The 23,255-nt window shown below is 32.8% G+C and overlaps 1 protein-coding gene across 1 annotated transcript; it reads left to right on the top strand.

Annotated features, from left to right (window-relative positions):
- The first annotated feature begins 4,024 nt into the window (after positions 1–4,024).
- LOC130623410 (transcription elongation factor SPT6-like) lies at positions 4,025–21,509 on the top strand. The gene is made up of 29 exons (XM_057438896.1): positions 4,025–4,251; positions 5,396–5,500; positions 5,846–5,922; positions 6,901–7,205; positions 7,517–7,694; positions 7,898–8,095; positions 8,415–8,522; positions 8,609–8,698; positions 8,785–8,927; positions 9,610–10,130; positions 10,572–10,707; positions 11,159–11,309; positions 11,817–11,977; positions 12,428–12,467; positions 12,629–12,772; positions 13,093–13,347; positions 14,136–14,348; positions 14,637–14,774; positions 15,262–15,429; positions 15,530–15,745; positions 16,136–16,540; positions 17,228–17,368; positions 17,573–17,679; positions 18,021–18,112; positions 18,554–18,669; positions 19,285–19,407; positions 19,978–20,188; positions 20,317–20,460; positions 20,967–21,509. The coding sequence occupies exons 1-29, from the start codon at positions 4,143–4,145 to the stop codon at positions 21,365–21,367; spliced, it is 5,196 nt and encodes a 1,731-aa protein (XP_057294879.1). The 5' UTR covers positions 4,025–4,142; the 3' UTR covers positions 21,368–21,509.
- The last annotated feature ends 1,746 nt before the right edge of the window (positions 21,510–23,255 follow it).

The following is a 23,255-nucleotide window of genomic DNA, read 5'->3' as shown; positions in this document are numbered from 1 at the left end:
CGTTCGCATAAATTGGCGCTGTGCCAATTAACAAATCTGTCAATTTAATTAGCGCGCGCTAGTGAGAGACAAAAGCAAAAAGACCAAATCAAATGTACAAAATTCCCCGAAAATATAGTATTTGCTCCGGGTCACTTTCAGGCAACTAAATGTTACAAATGTTTTTTAAAATGCTTCAAATTAAATAATCTTAACTAACAGAAGTTAAAAAAAGAACTAAAAGAAAAATTCATTTTTTCTTTTTAACAAAAGAGAGATGATAGATAAATTAATCCGACAAATATTTTCCCGATACCACGAATTTGATAATCTCAATGTTGGTGCGTAATACTGGATTCATATTTTCTATTCCGATTGCCATCCTGGGCCTAAAACTACTGCGAAAAGTTGAAGAATTAGGCTTAGCTATATTTAGAATAACCCCTCAACCTTTCAACTGACAAAGGAACAACTAGAATTCCCCCCCCTTAAGCTACTTATTTACAACTTGATGACAATGTTTTTTGTGTAGCTTATGCATTGTCTTGTAGCTGTGGGTGTCTCCTGTGTGATTGCATGTTTATAGCATTGTTTGTTTGTCTTGTGCCCCCCCCTCCCTTTCTGTTAATGTGAAATAACTCATTGTGTTCAATACCCAAAATTCCTTTTTGCACATTCTCTCTAGGGAGAGGTGACGTGGTTTTACTTGCTTAGCTATTTTTCACTACCTTCATTCTCCCCCAGTCGGCAAATGTCAAGTGATACTTTTAAACCAATTATATACAGGTCACCATTTACGCCAGTCACCTTTTCATAAACGGGGCTGAATTTTTTAAAGAATCTTTGTTTACTAACTTTAAACCTGTCATGTGTAATTTTAGGTAAGTTTTGGCTAATTCAGTTTTACTTTAATCCTGATACTTGTTGTTCTATTTAATCAAAGCTTCTTCTGTGAGCTTTTGACCATGAAAAGTTGTACCATGTTACATTCTGATCGAGAGAATAATACCTCAAAATATCCTTCTTATCCACAATCATTATTATTGTATTGTATAAGTAGGTATATATTGTGTGAAATAAACTTTCACTTTTTGACTTACTTCACACCTTTTTGGCTTCACTGCTTCTTCAGCTTAACATCTTTGTAGATTCACGCCAATGTCAGGTTTTTTTTAGGGAAAATTGTGAAGTCGCTTTTTTAGCCCAAAAGACATAAACAGTTTTTGTAGCTATATAGTTTTTATTAAATCTAGTTTTTGCACAGAAGGTAAGGGACAGTGAGTCCAGAATAAACAACAGACCACAAGATAATAAAAACAACTTAACAAAGCAATTTCCACTATAATAATTAAAACTTGCTCTTAAAAACTACTTTAGCTGTTTTTTTTAAAAAAATACTGGCATCCACTATACCTGTTTTATAGTTGAAGCATTATATAAGATCACAAGGAATTCCACGAAGAGAAAACAACATGCGTGCTACACATCGCACACGTAAATCTATTTTAGAAAATTTGCGAGTGCGTTTTTTCCGATTTTTTTCCTGTTTTTTTTTACTCTTATCAGTCCGGTGAGTGTTCTTTAAGTGGTGTAAAAGTGCTAAATATATTAACAAAACACCTTGGTTCGTTGTGGGAAGTAATTTATAATAGGTAAATACCATATAATTAAATTTAAACAGTGGACGAAGAGACGCTGACACGTGCCACACGTTGCACTTACTGCAATGGTCTGCCATTTTGTATGTAGTGCTATTATTCCCAACCTTGTTCCCAGGGTTATATTTTCTCCGTATGTTATCTATATCTATAACAATGGTAAAAATGGGAGTCATTTTTCATATATTCAGGTTTCCAGTTTTGTTTGCTAGCTTTTGGTAGACGGCTTGTTTGGAATAGTTTGAAGTTGTTTTTAGATTTTTAGATTTTTAAAAGTAAAACAAGAAAAAGACATTTTCGAAAAAGTCTATCTGTTACGTAGTACAAAATTACAAAACAACATCTTGACATTTTGAAATAAGGTCTTGAATGTAATTTATTTAAAAAAACCAATGACAATGCAGAAGGTTTATTTGAAGTCACAGGTGTTCATATTGTATCAAATATAAAACCGGTCCCTCAAGAGCTGGTGGCAACAATTAAATTATATACAAAAAAGAATGAATGAAAACATTCACATTTTTACACATTTTTTCCTCTTTTCGACAATCTGAAAAATAAGATTTAAAAATTTCTTACGCAAGTATGTTATGTTCTTTTATACAGTTAAGAATTTTAAAATAAAATGTTCAACACACATTTAATTACACACAGGCAGAAAAAAACACATTTAATTTAAACACGGCGGAAAAAAACACGGCATTTAATTAACTTTTTAAAAAAAATTTAATTTAACCACAAGTGGTTATAAACTGTTTTTAATGATACAGTTGAAGCTGCCGATGTAAAACGATTGATTTTTGGAATACAGTTTTTAATAGTTATAAATGCTTAAAGCATAGCCTTAAGCGGCGACATTAACTACTCTGCAGAAAATTAACTTTTATAATTCCTTTGTTAATTTTTTTTATTTCACGCGAGTAAAGAGCGTAATTACATGCATTATATTATATTATATAGTTGAGCACATATTCATTAATGATAAGGCGTAATACGTATAAAACTGCTTAATTATCCTTAATTTGCCTTGATGCACCATAAAAATAGTAGCATATACCACCTAAATATATTTTAACGCACTTGGGCGTACTTTCACTTTCTATTGCATTAGGGGATAAAAAATATAAATAAAGGTATATATATATATATATATATATATATATATATATTATTAAAACACATCAGACAGACCTCATACTTTTTACGTAAGTATGTTGAAATACATTGCATAATTTTAACATAAGTACGTTCAGAGTATTTCATTAAGGGGTAGCGCCCTGTGAAAAAACATTAAGAACAGTAAAAACAAAAACAAATGATGCTGCACTTCTTTGTACAATTGTTTTTTGCAACAATAAATAATAAAAAACATATCACTTTTGAATATTTATTATTAAAGTCATTGAACAGCAAATAAATATGAAGTTGACAAAAATTGTACATCTACCCCCTGATAAATTAACTATGACTGACTTATGAAGACATTTTCATGCTGAACTGACATGAAACTTTGTAGCCGTGTAGGTGTGGTATGTTTAGTGTTCGCAGAAAGTTTTTTGTCAGCTGGAGAAAGAATACGCATGATGTTTTTTATTAAAGCTTCTCTCTTGGTTGGATAAAGGAAGTTGTTGCGCCTGGCACTGCGAATTTTCAAATTACAAGCATATTAGAAGCAAAGTTTTAGCTTGAAAGAATGGTTTAGTTTAAAAGACCGTCATAAAACATGTTTTCCATTGAATTTGGTTAATTGATGGACGGTGGTTATAGGTAGACGCAGATGTGTTTTGTAGCTACTTAAAATGTAGATAAACTGCAGGGAAACTTTCATACTAATTTTAACTATCAAAATAACAAATCACTGACCTATTTTTGTTAGTTATATAAAAACAGGAAATATCGTATTCACATAAAAATGTAATTTATGTTTATAAAATATAATTTTATGTTGTTTTGTGTTGAAATTCATTCTGCTTTCTTTCTCACACATGCTTCTATAAAGCGGTACTCTTATTCGGCAGGTCAGTATAATTCTATTGAATTATACTCTCCTGCGTAGAGTTCAACATGCCGTATACAAATTTGTATGCAGCTTATGCATATAAATAATTTGCCGAAATGTTTTTTTGATTTTATTAATTTTGCTGGCAAACACACAATTACAATACAAAACAAAATTTGTAGTTCTTTAAAAAAAGTTTTTTTAATTGTGCAGAAATTTTTAGCTCAACATAGGGTGTGTAAATCGGTCACTAATGAAACGTCATTTTTAGTGAGTTTGTTAAAAAATGGACTAACTTGTTTAAATATGGAAATATAATAATATTTATTTACACTAAAATTTGATATATAATTATTTCAAGCTGTCTAGAGATTGTAAGTAAAACAGTGTGCTTTGCAACCAGTTCGAAAATTGATGTCTTTCTAACATGAGTAAAAAGGGCCAATGAAGAACCTATTATATTATTTAATTGTTTTTTTTTTTTAGTAAAACATTTATATTTTGCAATGTCAGACTTTTTCGACAGTGAAGCTGAGGAATCTGGTGAAGATTTAGACGAAACAAAACAAAAAGATGAGGATGATGATGATGAAGAAGATGAGGGAGATAATATAGGTATGTGTGTTTAGTAGTAAAATACTAAGAATTTTTAGAAAAAGAATATGGAAAAATAATTTTGTATTTTAATAATGTTAGGTTATAAACAAATGTGTATTTTGAGAAATGAGATATAACTGAGCCATTAATTGAGTTTCACAAAAAGTTTGACTAACTGCAATATAGATTCCCAAAATTTGATTTATAAATTCAAAATTACTTTTAAAATAAAAATTATCAGATAATTTTAACTGAAATCATCATCATCATTCTCGGCTTGACGTGGGTTTTCCATGCTAGCATGGGTTGGACAGGTATATTAATGACCTTCCAATCTGATCTAGATTGGTAGATCTAAACTCAAATTCTTCTGTGTCAAGTCTGTCCTTATTACCTCCTCCCAAGTCTTTCTCGGTCCACCTCTGGGCTTTGCCCCAGGGAGCATTAAGTCTCTACACTTTCTTACCCAATTATCCTCTTCCATTCGTTCCAAGTGTCCAAATAAAACTCAATCTTCTTATCTAAATAACATCTTTAATTCTACGGATTGTACAGGTATCTAGCCTGTTTCTGAGATCTTTTAACTCTTTCTATCTCTAAAATTAGCGTTGCACATCCACCTAACCATTCGCATATCATTCGTTTCTAAACTGTCAAAATCTTCATGCTTCACTGCCTATGTTTCACTACCGTATAACATAAAACTTTTTACACTGGCTGCATACAACATAACTTTCACCTCAATTGACAAGACCTTTTCTAGTCAACAAAGAAAGTAACTCTCTAAACTTTTTTCAAGCAGAAACTATCTATTTTTTAGCCTTAGAGTCCTAAAGAAAAATGTCTGTAATTCTTGTAGCTATTTGCTGCCATCTCAAATTTTAAATTGGGAATATCTGAAAAAAAAAGAATTCATTAGTAACTTCTTTTAATTCACAAGCTATAATAATCAAATCTTATTTGTATGACATATAGAGCTTCTGTTGCCTTTTAGAATAATCACATTTCTTTTGTGATTGTGATTTCCTGTGATGTAATTCATGGTACAATATTTTATAGACCCACATAGACATTGTAAACATTGCTTAATTAAAACACCATGCTAACAACATCTTGTGGTTTCATTCAAGAACAATCTATTTATCTTACTTTTTACTTTTAGATGAAAACGAGATCAATGATATTATCGATGACAGGGTCATAGAAGAAGATGATGATGATGAAGAAAGTGATGAAGAGGAAGGTCCTAGTCGAAAAAGAAAATTAGGTATAGTCTTACCTAGAATGTTATCGTAATGTGACATGTGTACATAAGTAGCATCAGTAGAACAATTTTCTTTATTTGTATTAACATTGGTTTTTGAAAAACTGATAATATATTTCTTTCCAAACTGTGTTGGAGCATCGTCAGATCTTTGCTGGGCAATCCTTGAAGCTTTATAATTTATTTAACCTTGCATTTGATGTAAAATGAAGTTAACAAATCAATGTATTTATCTAAACTGGTTCTGCCGACTATGTGTTTTTGCAAATTTCTTTAACATGCTTCTTTTATATATAATATTAATTAATTTTCGGGTAAATTTGTTTATGCATATCTTCTTACTGACAGAAAGTGATGAGGATGAGGAAATCGACGATGATGACTTAAAATTGATCCAGGAAAACACAGGTCTTACAATTAAAAAGGTGTGATTTTGATTATCTTTCTTTCATACTAATACTATTAACTAGTAGATCAGGTCCCTGAAAAATCCACTTATCCAAAAAGGAAATAAAAATTAAAGTTTGATTTGATGACAATTTGGTATCTGGCACATGTGCATGTGAGACATTGTATTTTTTTTAAAGTAGCTGAAAAAAGTATGTCTTTTTGTTAATTGTCTAAAAGTTCTGGTACGATGCTAATGCATTTAGACTGACGTCAATTCATTAACTAAGAAAAGTTAATAACTTAAAAATGGTTAGAAACTAGGGACCACCTGGGACTAAAATGGGAACAATTTCTTACTACTGGGTCAACCCACCTGTTTCTGATTAAACAGGTTAATGACGTGATCATATAAGGGTTTTAAGACTTTGGTGATGTCAGCAAGGAATACCACGTACTTTTGATTTGCAAATAAACATGCATGTTATTTTGTTTATAGATTTATATATTTTATATACATATACATTACATATACAATTTAACTATGAGACTAGAGGATTTCTTTTGTTAGAATTTTAAGAAGTAACATTAAATTTCAGCCATGAAATTACAAAAAGTGTATCAATGAAGATTTATTTGTTTTATGTCTTAAAAAAATTGAAGCACCTTGCAAAACAATCTCAATTGTTCAAGTGTCATTTTTAATGTATTTTTTCTTGTGCAAACTCTGAATCATTTTTAAGTACTATCTAACCCTGTAAAGAAAAGAATATTTTTGTACAATGTGACCCCAGCTAGTTCTCTGAGACTAGGTGATTCAACAAGATAAAATATACGAGCATTTTGTAATACATGATAAATCTTCTTCCAAATAATTAAATATATTTTTGTGTTTTTTATTATTATTTGATAAAACACAACCACCTTAAAACAGAAAGACTAGGGAGACCTTAAAAGGGGTACCTAAGGACCTTCTACATACTATGATAATATATTGAATTTTGTATTAATTGTAGAAAAAACACAGTCGTGTCAAGCTTCTTGATTCTGATTCGGATGACGAGGTTGAGAAGCCTGGTAATGACCGCGACCAAATTGCCCAAGATTTGTTTGACCTAGCTGATGAAGAAGATGCCAAATCTATTCGCTCTGCACGGCCAACTTCAAGACAGTCACAACAATATGTTGCAGTAGAGCAAGTGGATGAAAGCTCAGATGAAGATGGTGATAATATTGATAACTTTATTGTTAATGATGATGATGAGCCCATCAAGGGAAAAAAAGTCAAGAAAAAGCATACTAGTAAAAGATATGTTGATAGGTCAGTAAACTGTTTATCATGCTTGTTTTTTTTGTTTTTTTTGCATTTATTCCTTGCAGGTATAAGACCATTTTGAATTAACCATACACACTTTATTTTGACCTTCATATCTTTATATGAAAACAATACATAACACATTATTTATATAGCTTTTAGAATGCTAAATTCTCTTAAATTGGGATGTATTGTTAAAAAGGTTTTTGCTTGTGTGCCTTAATAATGTTAGCAGATTTTTTATTGATTTTGTTCTTAAAGATAAGCTGAAAATAGGAAATTAGATTTGCAGTTATTAGAATGATTTTTGTATTCAGTGCACTTCAAGAAGCTCAGGACATATTTGGGTTGGAATTTGATTTGAGCGAGTTTGATGCAGATGTTGAAGCATTAGATGAAGATGTTGATTACGACTCTGACCTAGATGAAGAGCAATTGGCTGCAAAAATGGCAGAGCGAAAGGCAAAGAAGAAATCAAAGACAGACATCTTTAAGGTGAGTTTTTTTTTTGATTAGGTGCAATTATTTTCTAAAGACGTAGTACTTATTTAAAAGTCTTCAAATTAACTGGATTTCTTTGTTATTGTCATTTTTATGAATGCATATGTGAAGTTGACACAGACTATTTTAAAAATACAGTATGCAACAATGTGTAGGGTTTTAGGTTGTCATTCATTTAGTTTAATTTTTTTTTTTAGGTTTTTGAGCCAGCTGAGTTGGAAAAAGGTCACATGACTTTACAAGACAACAAAATCAAAGTAACTGATGTTCCTGAGCGATTTCAACTCCGAAGTATTTCAGTCCAATTTATCAGCGAAGAAGAGCTGGATGAAGAAGCAGAGTGGATTTACAAACAGGCGTTTATGCAACCACCAATTTCTCAGCAAAACTTTCAGGTATTTTTATGTTGTTCAAATTAACCAGTCATAGTACAACGTCAATGTCGTCATTTAACGTACATAAAAGCAATTTTTATCATGAAAAGAAGAATTACTATTATAAGTCACCAATATTTTTATATTTTATCAAAGTTCCTATATCTTTGTAACTCCAAATATGGGGGTGCTTAAATACCTTTATTGAAAATACAACAATTATGTTTTTCTTCTCTGTTTTTTCATAGTTCAAGGGAGCTTAAATGAAAAAAACATTTTTGCAAATCTGTTACTCTACACCTAAAATACATATATAAGGTATCTTTTCTGTTTGTTACAGGACCCAACTGATCCAAATAAACATCACACAGGGTTTGAAGCTAAAAATGTAACGGCTATACCAAGAATAAGAGCTGCATTAAGCTTTATGAAAAAAGACATGTTTGAGGTACAACCTTGTTTATATTTTTTATCAATTTCTATATGACCATTTGCAAATTTTACATATTACCAGAAACTTTCCAAAATGTTTAGGTTCCCTTTATCGCTATGTACCGCAAAGAATACGTTGAGCCTGAACTAAAAAAGGATGATCTGTGGAAAGTGTATGAATGGGACGAGAAGGTAATTTTAGAGGGTTTTTTTAACTTGTTTACATGCTTGTTTTAAAAGTCATATCACCTAACATTAGTCTGTTATCTATGTTTTAGTGGACCCAATTTACGAAACGTAAGGAAAACATGAAACGGTTATTTGAAGACATGCAGACGTTTCAGTTTGAAGTGACAAGAAATAATCCAGACGAACCTCTTCAGGAAGGATTTCGTATTCTTGAGCAGGAAGACATTGATCGGTAATATAGCACTTTTTATGATGATTTTATTAATAGAATGTACTTATTCAATTAAACTGATGGTTAAAACTTTTTTTTTTAACTGATAATTTCTATTTTAAAAATATTACCACTTATCTGTTCAGTCATCGTCATTGAATGATATAAATATTATCATGTCATGAACAAGCGAGTTTATTCTAGGCTACGTTTCGACAACTACAGCTGTCATCGACGGGCATTGATCGTAATCATCTTTGGCTATTTATTATTTGAACAGATACTTAGAGGATTGAAATTAACGTAACATAAAGCGAACTTTTAGAAAAAGGAAAGATTTTAATCAATTTATTGCTTCCATCTGGGTGCGTGAAAAAGTTAATTACTTTAATTGCTGTGATCTGATTGGTTAATTTCGATCCTCTAATTATCTCTTCAAATAATAAATAGCCAAAGATGATTACGATCATTGCCTGTCGATGACAGCTGTAGCTGTGGAAACATAGCCTAGAATAAACTCGCTTGTTCATGACATGATAATATTTATATTATTCAATGATAATTTCAACTTATAACAAAACGTCTCATAAAAGAAGTATAGGATATTTTTTCGAAGTATATGTTATGCAATGGAGAGTAATTATGAAGCTTAAACATCAGCTTTATCCTTGTAAGTTCTAGTTCTTTTTCAATATTGTTTCAGACTTGACAATGCACAGAATGTGGAGGAGTTAAAAGATTCTTACTTGCATTTCCAGTTATATTACGGGAACAATATACCTTCCATGCAAGATTGGAAGGAAAAAAATGATAGAATTAAAAGACAGGGAAAGAAAACAAAAAAAAAAATTATTAGAGTAAAGAAAATAAAAGAACAAAAAAAAGAAAAACCAACCGATGTTAGTGAAAATAATGAAGATAAGAAAGAAAACACAGAGAACAATAAAACAGACCCTGAAACTGGAGAACCCATGGAAGTGGAAACAGATAAGGATGCTAACAAAGCGTCTGAAACAGATAAGGAAAAAACAGGTGATATAGATTTTACAACTGAAAAAGAAGACCAGAATAAGGAGAATGAAGAAGATGAAGAAAGTGAGTACGAAGACAAAGAAATAGAGGTTACTGATTCAGAGGCTGAAAACGAACCTGTTGAAGAAGTGGAGGAACGCAAAAGGAGGCTGCCAAAGAAACGCGACTTATATACAATATGTAAAGATAATGGTAAGTTTGGTTTTCATTTCGTTACATATTAAAAAGGTAATATATAATCTTCGTAGCAAAGAATGACTAAGTTGTTTTTTTAAAGAATGTTCACAGGGTCCTATACCTGAGAAATTTACTGGAGATTTCCTTCTGGAAAATAAAATGGTAGATTAATGTGCGTAACCGTAACCTTGGCTAGTTGTATAACAAAGAAAACATTTTTATTCACTCTTAAACTTTATTGATATTGCAGCATAACTTTCTGCATCATTAGCTAATCTCCTAATGTAATTCAGAACATTCAAAACATGTATAAGTTGCTACCTAACAACTTCCTAGATGGCAATTTACATGTAACAGTTTATTTATCACAAATATGTTCTATATATTAAGTTATATGTATTGATTTTACTCTTTTCTTTCAAATTTTGGACTCTTGCCATCATTTATATTTGTTAGGATTATCTCCAATGGCTTCTCGGTTTGGACTTACTCCTGAACAGTTTGGCGAAAATATGCGTGATAACTATCAACGTCATGAGCCTGAACAACATCCTCAAGAGCCTTTAGAAGCAGCTGCAGAATTTACATGCAAGTGCGTGTTTTTGTGTTGATTATTGATATTTCATCCCAACACAAGCTATAAACTTTAACCTGCTGTCATAAGCTTTTAACTGTAAGATATCTTTAACAGCTGTCAATCATAACCACCATAAAGTTAAAGCTTTACCATGTTTGCAATTACTGACTGCTGATGTTAATTACAAAGGCTGTTCTGCAAATAATTATTTAGACATGTTATTGATATATTTTTATCAATTACTGCTTATTCTGACAGTATAATGATGTTGCAAAAACTGATTTCTTAGAAAAACTTTTTTAGTTGTTTTTCTATTTTTCATGATGCACCAGTATAATGCTTACATTTTTGAGCACCTTGTTAGTTCTAATAGCTGTGTTAAGTAGAAGTTTAGAAGTCCTTTTGAGAGTCCTTAAAGGTTGATGTTGTAGGTGTTTAGATAATCACTAGTTAACTTTGTTTTTAGTGCTTTCCCATCAGCTGAAGCTGTTCTGTCTGGTGCTCGTCACATGGTTGCTATTCAAATTGCACGTAACCCGCTAGTAAAACAGACTTTTCGACAAGTATTTTACGAAAGAGCAAAGATATTTATAACACCAACTAAAAAAGGAAAAAAGGTAAATTTGTGGTTGATTTGTAATTATTATTAGCAATCATGATAATAAACTGTAAACTCTCTACAATATCGTAGACATTGTTTCGGTAGAATACGAAGTCACAAACATGCTGACACTGTCCTATGAATGTGATGATCGCTCTAACAAAAATGAACAAAAAAGCCTCATTAACGTATTGCATATCTTTTGCAATCCCAAATAACTAACCACCTAACGTTTTTTCTTGTTGCAATAAGACCAAACTTGGCATGATTTAATACCAAGTTCCTCCATATTTAAAAGTAAAAAACAGTATAACATAATACCAAGTGCACCAACAATTATTGGTAAAAAGAAAACATAGAGATGTAGCAATTGCATTTGTCCTTTTGTTCTCTCTCAGATAACTTTTTTGTGCCAATTTTATTAGAAGAACATTCTATATTAGAAATGAAAGAAATTCTTTATTTTGTTCAACAGTTGACTAAAAACGTGATTTATACTTTTTATCTTTTTATTTGTTTCCAGGAAATAGATGACTTTCATCAAGCAGCCCCATTTAAGTACCTCAAAAACAAACCGGTGCGTGATTTACATGGGGAGCAGTTCTTAAAGATGTGGCATGCAGAACAAGAACAACTAGTCACAATAAAACTTAGCATTGAATCAGAAAATACAGATCCGAATGGGTAAGCTTGATTGTGGTTATGTTATACTAGCATCTGAAACTCTTGCCTCATTAGTTTTTTGTTTACACTAAATCAGAAGGCTTAGATAGCCCTTTGAAATTTATGTTGTAGTACAGGCACCCAAACAATTTGTGTCTATATAATACAGTATAGTTTAAAAAATAAAAATAGTACAGTGAGTGGTATTTGGAAACTTTTCAATTTAACAGCCACTTTCTCATACTTGTGAAAATAAACATATTATTTGGGAAAAAAGAAAAAAATCTATATAACTATGGTTGTAATTGTATAATTATACTAGCGGGGGTTAACTCTAATTTTGTAAACAGTGACCCTATAAGAAATGTCTTCTCTGGATGCAAATATAGTTTAGGTTTTAATGACAGTCAAATCTAGTGGTAACTACGATTTTTATGCTTATTGGATTTTCTTCACTTTTTTTTCATATAGATATACCTTCATCGATGAAATTAAACAGTTGTATAACAGGGTAAGAAAAGAAGCTTGTAACATTAGGGGTCTAACATAAATGACCTTTCATCGAAAGTCTACTTTCTTTTCTCTTTCTCCTTATCTTTTGTTTGTGATAAATGATGTTCCCTCCTCCCATCAATAGGGAAACGTTAGCAAGTAACCTTTTCTATTTTTTAGGATGAATTTAGCCATCTCGTGCAAGAGTGGAACAAGCAAAGAGCTGATGCATTGTCATTGGCACTGAACAAAATGCTATGTCCTTTGGTCGCTAGTGAACTCAAAAATAAATTGTTGGTGGAATCTCAAGAATTTGCTATTCAGGTATCCGCATTTGTTTGGGTTTCTTTAGTACCTCTTCCGAGTTTTAATTCTTGATACATTTGACAATCAAAATACAATAAGGAGTAATGGTAGAGACGAAATGACAACAAATTATTTTACATAAACGCCAAGTTGGCATGATCATTGTAAAACAGGGCTTAGTTTAAAAAATTCCAAAAAGTTCAAAATCAACAAAGAAGTTATACAGTTATACTTTGTTAAATTATTTGCTCTATCCCGATCTATTGTGTTGTTGAAAATTATCCTTAAGATTTTCTGCTACCTGTCCAGTATGTTAAACAACGGTAATCTTTTTATAGCTTATTTCATTAAAATTACGAAACTGGATATCTGTAGCACCATACCAACCAGATAACAACTACAATGAGAATGAATATAATGAAGACCACGAATCGACGAGGTGTCGTGTCCTGGCGTGCTCGTTTGTTCCCGATAAAAATGCTGCTGCTTTTTTTGCTATGATTGACAGTGATGGACAATGCGTTGACTTCTTGCGAATGAAATATCTACTCTTTCGGAGAAATAGCTTTAAAGAATCTGAGCGAGTCAACAAGGTATGTAGTTATCTAGGAAATATTTTAGGAAACTTTTTAGGCAGCCAGATTTGCATGAATAGAAATCCTCTGTTAACTTGTGACAGTTTTTATAAGAAGTGTGTGTGTGTGTGATCGCTTGTTTTGGCTCATATTTTATTGTTGCTTTTACACACACTGAATTGCCCCCCCCCCCCCCCCCCCTCCTCCTCCTCCAAAATTAAATTATAAAAAACCTAAAATGGCAACGATAGGTATGAAACTCTGCTTTTTTTTGATTGTTAAAAGAACTAAATGTTAAATTCATTTAAATAGACTTGACATTGTTGTAGGTGTTGGTGTTGTTTTTGTCATTGTCGTCGTTTTCGTCGTTGCCGTTGTTGTTGTTGTCTTTGTTGTTGTTGTCGTTGCCGTTGTTGTTGTTGTTTTTGTTGTTGTTGTTGCTTAACTACGTATTCATAGAGAAATTATTTTCAGAAAGACTAGGAAGAATTATAACAAGTTGCGTTTACTACTGCGTCAGTTATCATGTAGTATGTTAAACTTATTACTTAACGATACGTCACCAGTTATAAATAGTTTTTTGGACTAAAATATTTTAAAAACTACTCGTATAAAAAACAATTTTTTTAAATCCTTCTGCTCCTTTATGTTGTCTTTGTGTCGAATATATGTATTGTTGATTCAGTTGTAAGCATGCTGTCGAAATGCAAAAGTTTGGAGGGAATGATAAGCAGAAGTGTTGTGCATTATTGTTCCAGGGTTGTTTACATTGAATAAACAGATCATTTTGTTTTCTCTATTTCTAGGAGAAAGACATGGAAAGATTAAAGGAGTTTATTCAGAAACATCAACCTCAGGTGATAGCCATAGCAGCAGAATGCAGAGACGCATCGAATGTAATGGAAGATGTTAGCAGAGCAGTGCAGGAGTTGCAGCAGGAGCAGCAAATGTCTCACATCAATGTTGAATTGGTTGATGCTGAAGTGGCACGAATATACCAAGACTCGCCCAGAGCACAGGTAAACAAAATACTGCAACAAAAACTCTGACTTAGTTGTTCCGTCTTTTTTATGTTTATAATATTTATTATGCGCAGTAAGTTGTGTTTTAGTCGTTTCCGAACTTTGCCCTGCTTAACTGACGCTATTAGTTTTTAGTTTTATCTCTAAATCTTGAAATTAATCAGTATCAATCAGGTCCCTTTTTATTTCGTCATTAGTAGCGAAAAGTTTCTAATCTAACAAGAAATAGGTAGAATAGCTTACCTTCGTAAATTTACCGTTGTCTATTTGACTTCTAATTTTCAGACTGAGTTTCCAGAATATGCCGACGTCTTACGTCATGCAATCTCACTAGGCCGTCGAATTCAAGAACCTCTCCTTGAGTTTTCAAACTTGTGCGACTCTGAAGATGAACTGTTGTGTTTGCGTTTCCATCCTATGCAGGTAAGAGTGTACGCTAGCCACTTCGTTACCAGGAAAACTTGTTTCCATTCTATTCCGGTAAGTCATACGATAGCCACTTTGTTTCCAGGAAAAGCTTGTTTCTATCCTATGCAGGTAAGAGTGTACAGTAGCCACTTCGTTCCCAGGGAAAGCTTGTTTTCATCCAATGCAGGTTTCCAGGAAATCTCTTTAGGTATTAGGTATTACGCACGTTGCTACAATTTCTGTTATTGTAGTTTGGTACGCCTTGACAACCCCCTTATCAGCCTTGACAGCCCCACTTCCTAATGTAATATAAAACTCTTCAGAAAGTAACAAAAAAGTGATTTAGTAATCATGAAAGAACTGATAAATATAAAAAAAATCAATCAAAAAAAACAATGAAAAAAACAGCCAAACTCGTAAGAAGTGAATTGTACTGAGCGTTTTGTTTAAAATGAGCCACTATTAACAAACTAAAGCGCAAATACATGTTTTTGTTTTGCAGGAGGTGCTACCGCAAGAGATATTAAAGAAGAGATTGGAGATCGAATTTATCAATCAAGTTAACGAAGTTGGCGTGGATGTGAATCGAGCTCTCGACATTCCTTATACCGCTGTCGTCACACAATTTCTTTGTGGCTTGGGACCAAGGAAGGCAGCAAACCTTTTAAAAGTAATAAAATCCACTTTGTTACCTTATTCTCTTATTCTTTTTAATTTATCTTTTTTTATTTATTTACTTTTTGATTTACTTTGTGTTTTCTTCATGATAGATACTACGCCAACAAAGTTGTCGACTTGAGAACCGTTCACAACTTGTTACAGTGTGCGAAATGGGACTTCAAGTGTTCCTCAACTGTGCTGGCTTCATAAAGATCGCTCATAGCGACACCAATGAGAAGTATGAAGTTCTGGATGGGACCAGAATTCATCCGGAGACTTACGACTGGCCACGAAAAATGGCGATAGATGCTTTGGAATATGACGAGGTCAGCTGTTGCGTCATTTATTCTTATGTCGTTTTTATCTTTGTTTATTGTTGTTGTCGTTGTTCCCTGTTGTCGTCGTTATGTATTGTCGTCCTTGTTATCGTCGTCGTGGCTATTGTTGTTGTTGTCTATTGTCGTCGTTGTCTATTGTTGTCGTTATGCATTGTTATTCTTGTTATCGTCGTCTTGGCTTTTGTTGTTGTTGTCATTGTTGTCTGTTGTCGTCGTTATGTGTTGTTATCCTTGTATCGTCCTCGTCGACAACATTGTTTTTGTTCATGGTTTTTTAGTTTATTTGCTACGTTTGTATGCCTCATGTAGCTGTTATGCGTTCTTGTATTAAGTAACAAGTTATTCGACACTATTTTAACTAATTAATCCATTTTTTAGGGTATGGATGAAAATAACCCATCTTCTGCTGTTGAAGAAATACTTGAACAACCAGATCGTTTGAAGGACTTGGATTTAGACGCTTTTGCAGAAGAGTTGGCGCGACAAGGTTACGGAAACAAACAGATCACTTTGTACGACATACGAGACGAACTCATCACTAGGTTTAAAGACCACAGAAGCGTTTACAAAGGTTTGACTAGCGAAGAAAGATTCCGATTGTTGACGGGTGAAACACCTCAGACTTTGTACTATGGTAAACTGGTCACCTGCATTGTCACGGGGTTTGCATACAAGAAACCGAATCGAGAGGAACTGGATTCAGCGAATCCAACGAGAAACGATGAGACGAACTTGTGGAAATGTCCTTTTTGCTGGCAAGACACATTTCCTGATCTGAGCGAGGTATGTATGATGAAAGTGACCATGTTTTTCTTGTTCACACACTCGCTCTTTTCATAAAAAAAATATGGTCGTCTATATCATAAAATCTTGATTTAACCACTTGGGCGTGAATTAAAATGTCCATCCTTAACGTAGAATATTTTTATGGCTCTACTTATTACCTACAAGAAATTTATGTCAAAATAAAACTTTTGGAAAACTTCATCTAAGTCGCCTTGGACATTGTTCCTCATTATGAGATGAAGAACTAGTACGTACAACCACGATCTACGCAAGTCACGAGTCTGTTTACGTAAATCAGTACATGTATCAGGCTTCAAGAAAAATAAGAGCCGTTCTCGTTTTTCTGTTGTCAAAAACCGAGGAAAACAACTATTTATTTTTTACCCAGTTCTTTTTTTTCGTTCTTCTTTAAGTATTAATTACGATGAAACTATACATAAATCTAACACGCAAGGAAAACCAGAACCTGAGATTGCTAAATTTTACTGACTAAACTGAAAACTATAAAGATGTTTTTTTAATAAAAAACAAAGTATTTAGGGACTAAATTTGCATGTCATAATAATTTGATGTCATGCATTGTTTTCTTTCAATACACCAGGTGTGGACAACTGAGAGAAGTAAGTATTTACAAGTTTGAATATGTATTTGTTGTCATGCATTGTTTTCTTCTCGTTGCACCAGGTGTGGACCCATTTTGATAATGGTAGTTGTCCCGGTCAAGCTGTCGGTGTACGTACCCGATTTGAAAATGGTATCACCGGTTTTATAGCAACAAAAAACATAAGCGACAAAATGGTGAAACGACCTGAAGAAAGAGTTAGGGTAGGTTAATCCGAGTGGAAAAAAAATTCAATGGGGAAAGTTGATTCCTGTTCTTATTTTTTTATGTAGTTGCTCTGTAAAATCCTGGCGGTAAGCTGGCCAATTATCAGCAGTTTTGTAACCCATCCTTCGATTTTATTATCTGGTGTCCGTCTATCTTCTCGTTTGATACTAATGTTGTAGAATGTATTCGTGTTTCTTTAGAGTGGGATGTCTCTTCATGCAAGAGTAACGAAGATCAACTACGATCGAATGCAACTGGATCTCACCTCAAAATCTTCAGATCTTGCTGACAAACAGGGAACTTTCAGGTAAGTAGGTTTAATTTCCCAAATAGATGTGTTTTCAGTCGTATGATTTGCTATCTCGTGTTTATATATATGATATGTAGTGCTCGTTTAATTTCACGCAAAATCCTCCTTTTAAAAAAAGAAGTTGTTTTGATTTTATGGAAGTTATTATAAACAACCTTCAAAATAGTATTTCAGCTCAATCGAGTTTTGTTGTTGACTCTACTTCATACACTGACATGTTATTCGTTGTTCGTTGTGCCCCGCTACTCATGAACTAGTTTCATATTATTCCAGTTGTCATTCCTACTAAAATATTTCTTTTTTCTAACCAAGTTGTCAATTATACTGTTCGTTTTTAGTCCTGCGAGAGATTTGTATTTCGATCAAGAAGCGGCTGACAAAGATCGAAAACAAGAAGAAAGTATAAAATCAGCTCAAGCTAAACGCACCAGTAAGATAAACATTTAGTAGTATGCATGAGTATTATTTTGTGGCTCTTGTGACAGTAACTGATGTTTAGATAGGGGTTATGTTATACGTTATTTTTCGTCGTTGTTTTTTTTTGTCGTTGTTGTTGAGTTTTTTTGTCGTTGTCGTTGAGTTTTATTTGTCGGCATTATAGTCATTATTTTGTCGCTGTATAGTACTTTTTCGTTGTGTTATTTGACGACGTTGTTGTGTTGTTATTTGTATTTGTATGCATTTATTTTTTTATTTGTCGTTGTCGTCGGTGTGTTGTATTTCCAATTGTTTATGTGTTTATGTCGTTGTTGTTTTTGTTGTCGGTATTTGTTGACTTTTTTTTGCTGTCGTCTTTGTTCTTGTTGTTTGTTGTTATTGGTGATGATGATTTTGTTCTTTATATTACCGTTAACCGACGTTATTTTTTCAGCTTACTTAAAACGAGTCATTGCTCATCCATCATTTAAGAACGTCACTTTCAAAGACGCTGAAAAATTGTTGGAAAATATGGAGCAAGGCGAATGTATTGTGAGACCTTCAAGCAAGGTATTATTTGATCAGATGCTTTCGTAGAAAAACTAATGTTTACGCTGTTTTTGCTTGTGTATGGCGCACGTCATGTGTTTATAAGCTGCAGATGGCCACTACACTCTCCATCGTATTGTCTTTGCATTAGCTACATTATTTTACACATTTAGTTTTCCGGGTTTGAGTTACGACCTCGGGTAGGGTTTCTACCATTTATCAGGTCATTTGGCTGTTCTTTCTGATCTTTTATAACTACTTTTTCCTTTATGATTGACATTTTTTTTACAATTTGACCATGCTCTGTTAACCCACCCAGACCTATGAAAAGTAAAATAAATTGGAATAAATTCGAATAAATTAAAATAAATTGGAATAAATTAAAATAAATTCGAATAAATTAAAATTAATTAGAGAAAATTAAAGTGAATTTGAATGAATTAAAATAAATTTAAATAGAAGAAAAATGTTAACCTGTTAATATTTAGTCTAAAAATATCGAGTCGAAAACAGGCCTTAACATGACTCTTTTAACTCTTTGAATTATTATTATTTATATCATTTACATTAAGTATTATTTATTTATATCTTTTGTGCTGTAATTATTATTGTATATTTTTTTATTATTTTTTTCAGGGCACTGATCACTTGACAGTAACTTGGAAAGTAGCAAAGAATATATACCAGCACATCGACATCCGCGAGGAGGGAAAAGAAAATGATTTTAGTATTGGAAAGTCTTTATGGGTTGAAAACGAGGTGAGCTACATGCAACTTTAAGTTTGCAGATATTGCCACTCTCACAATCTAGGTTAACCCCCACTAACTTAAGAAAGATTAGTTTGAATGACATAAAATTTTCATTCTATTTGTTAAAGCCTTCTATGAAATATGCTTTTATTTCAAATCGACCTTTTTTCTTTGCGTTTTTGAAATTAAATTTGAGAACTGTTTAGCTAGTTTAACCGTGAAACATAGAAGAAACTTGGAAGAACATGAAATTCTTGACATACAGAGGCATTAAATATAGTAAACAGGAGTTGTTAGCCCGCTAACATTGGTATTTCGTGTATATGTTAACATGAAGTACTGAAATTTCATGGAAGTTCTTTTGTACCTCCATGGGAAAATCAATTTTTGCGAGAAGTCTTTTAAAAATTCTTTTTCCCGATAACTTTTTTTCATAAAATTGACAAATACTGGCGAAATTCGAGAAAATTAATTCCCTTAGGCTTATATCTTTCTTTCTTTTTGTAAAACATTTTCCAAACAGAACTTCTGTGTTCTGAGTTCAAGATAGTTACTATTGTATTTTCGTTTTCATGTTAGGAATATGAAGATCTGGACGAAATAATGACTCGTTACATCGGCCCATTGTCAACGCATGCGCGCGAGATACTCAGTCACAAGTACTTCAAAGAAACAGACGGCACACGAGCGAAACTGGAGGAAATATTAGCCGTGGAGAAAAGAAAAGCTCCTGGTCGAATACCGTATTTTTTCTCAACAGCGAAGCAATACCCTGGAAAATTTATGATAGGTAAAACAAATTCAGTAAAATATTTAGTTTTAGAGGTTGATTTCATGTTGGGGACAAGTTATATCTTATGGCTGGATATTTTACGAGTTAAAAACATTTTTAATTTATATCTTGCCTCACTTATTTAGGTTATATGCCCCGCAATAAGCCTCGCGTGGAGTACATCACTATAACATCAGATGGTTTTCGTTACAGAGGAAGAATTCACGCCAATACTAATAACCTACTCAAGTGGTTCAAAGAACATTTCCGTGACCCAGTACCTGGAGCTGGTAGGTGCCCCCTTAAAACGGCGGCAATTTTTTTTATTATTATTTTCATTTTTTTTTAATGTTTTCTTTATTTGAGGTGAAACGAATGAAAAAAAAACAATTAAAAAACATACGTTCGTCTCTATAGGGCAGTGTAGCGGGGGAAGTTCGTTAGATATTTTTTTGAAATTTTCATTTCTGAGTCACAATCTTTGCTACTAAAGTTTTTTTGATCATTTTTTTGTCGTATAATAAATCTAGTACCTGCCTTTTCTTTTATAAGCTTAGACTTTGTAAGAACATCAGGCTGGGATTTTATATTTAAAACTAAAGGTCTGTGGAACAATAGAAAACTAAGAATAATGACCAGCCTGGTCAGAATTTTGAAAAAAAGCTTGTATTTTCAAAATTATGTGAGTACTGTTAGCATATTTTAAAAATAGTTTTAATTTTTGTGTATGATCAAATTGAAAGTTCGTTGTGATATAATTTCAATATAAAATTAGAACATGGATTTTTTGTTGCAGGTCATTCCAGTTCTCGTCGCACTCCATTTGGGCATACGCCTTTGATGATGGGAACTACGCCCTACACACCTGGATCAACGCCCGCCAACCTTATAACGGAAGATGAGGCAGCAAGTATTATGCAACAAGCGTTTCCGCCTGGTGGAATGTATAACATGACGCCAGGTACAACGCCTGCTCGATCAACGCCTGGTTATTCAACGCCCGGATTTTCGACCCCGGGTGGTTTAACACCATCTCGGGAAAATAACTTTGGACAGTGGGGAAATAACTCATTTAACGGTAATACCGGCTTTAACAACAGTTATAATTCTTCGCACGGCAAGCGTGACAGGGAAAGACATCATGGCAACAGAAATCATAACAGACCCGATAGTGGTCAGCGAAGGCATCGACGTTAGTTCTCCGTGAAAGTGTCGTCTGCCTTGCGTCAATCGGTCGAAAACAAAAACTAAAGGACAGTGGTATTCTGTTGGATATTAGAAATTTAATTTATAACGCAAATTCATTTTTGGATTCTGAATACATGATTTCCTATGTACACACCAGTTTGTTTTTCATTGAAAAAATAAATAATTAAATACGCGATTTATATAAGAGAAAAAAGGGAATATTTATAGATATTTTACATTTTGCAACCATTAATAAGTTGTTCTAATTTACTATCTAGTTAAAACTAGCTAGGAATCCCTCCTCTCGATATGCTAACCCCGTCCCCCCATTCCTCCACTAGCTCTTTGGGTAGGGGTGGAGAGTTAAGCATAGAAAAAGGGGAGTTTTCTTGCTAGGTTAAAACTTACCTCTAACTTCAGATCAACTTAATCAACAAACATACATAAAACTTTAGTTTTTAAGAAAAAGTATTCTTTTTTTTCTTGAACTGCATTTAAGAAAGTACTTGAAGGAAGAGAGCTACTTTCTTGCGGAGCGGATTCAGTCAATATGGACTCGTCATTGAAATCATGACAAATTCAGACGTTGAATTTGTTGCCCTTTCTGCAATCAGGCTGCTGGAATAAAGAGGTAAAGCTACCATAAGAGGCGCATAATTCTCTTGCACAAATACAACATCCCTAAACAACCCAGTAAAATTCGACTAGATTCGAAATAAATTTCAACGAAAAACCATACCAAGATGGTAGCGGAGGAGTGACCATAGATGTTAAGTTTCGTTTGAGGTTAAATTTCTAGCTTTGCGGTGCTTATTTTTAAAACCTATTTTTTTTTTTTTTTTATTGAATATTATTATGTTATGAATGTTTTTAGATTAACTTATATATGTGAGTTGGAGGTAAGCTTAGAATTAGGTGAAAATTAATTTGTCCGCGTCAATTTGTACTCCACCATTATGACTTGTTTCCCCTTATTTTTCTAGATATCATTTTTAAGCAAATTTTTGTCACCAAATTTAAAATTTTGTGTTGAGTCTTCATTCGACTGTATTTTTATAGGCTAATCAAAAATTCAAAGTACGTGAGCTCTGGCAAAGAGAACCTCTGAGCTTTTTGTGCTTTTGAGAAAAAATGCAATCTAAAGGAAACAAGCCTTTGGGATCTGCTAGTAAAAATTTCTAATTGACTGAACGTCAATAGTAGATAAGATTATTTTACATATATCTTGTATAATATTTCTGGCGAAATTTCATTGGATTCGAGTACGCACCACTCTGTGAGGAGTCTTTAAAAAAAGTAAACATCTTGATTGTGTTGATAAGACTGTGTCTACACTGTATTCTTTTTTTCGCTGTGCTATTGGTTGGAATTATCCCGGAATTTTATGGAAACCGAGGAGGGCCAAATCTGGTTTATTTTCACAATTTTTTTTAGGCATATGCTAAGCAGATTGCTCAGCCTTTGTAAATCCTTTTTGTTGTTTTCTCAACTGTAGGGTATTTTAATAAGACCTTATATAATTAAAATTTATATAAAAACTACAAACAGTAAACGTGGTTGTATGTAATTATACATTTAGTTTTATGGCTGTTCTTTCGAAACTAGAAACAGAATAATTTCATTTTATCCTCATAAGTCATAAGGCAGAGTTTAAGCTTTATATTTGTTTCTTCAATAAGAATTTTCACTTGCTTATGAAAAACAAAACACGATTTTTAAATCCACTCTTATAGGAGTGTTAATTTTCATGTGCCCAAATTTGAAATCAAATCTTGATGAAATGGTAAACAAACTTTTAAATCAGAAGATTTTTCCATCTCTAAAGCAATTTCACCCGAAAAAACATAAAGAGTAAACGAATAAAACCATTTTCTTTTTAACTGCTTTAGCGTTCCAT

This window comes from Hydractinia symbiolongicarpus, chromosome 13 (genome assembly GCF_029227915.1).
Source record: "Hydractinia symbiolongicarpus strain clone_291-10 chromosome 13, HSymV2.1, whole genome shotgun sequence".
Taxonomy (NCBI): Eukaryota; Metazoa; Cnidaria; class Hydrozoa; order Anthoathecata; family Hydractiniidae; genus Hydractinia; species Hydractinia symbiolongicarpus.
Note: the sequence above shows the minus strand (reverse complement) of the source record. Positions and strands in the feature narration are given on the sequence as shown.

Bases quoted from the DNA above. Each gene is read 5' to 3' on its own strand.
- LOC130623410 (XM_057438896.1), top strand. From the start codon at position 4,143: ATGTCAGACTTTTTCGACAGTGAAGCTGAGGAATCTGGTGAAGATTTA. The intron at 18,113-18,553 runs GTAAGATAAACA...TTATTTTTTCAG, and splicing joins AGCTCAAGCTAAACGCACCA to CTTACTTAAAACGAGTCATT. The intron at 19,408-19,977 runs GTGAGCTACATG...TTTTCATGTTAG, and splicing joins CTTTATGGGTTGAAAACGAG to GAATATGAAGATCTGGACGA.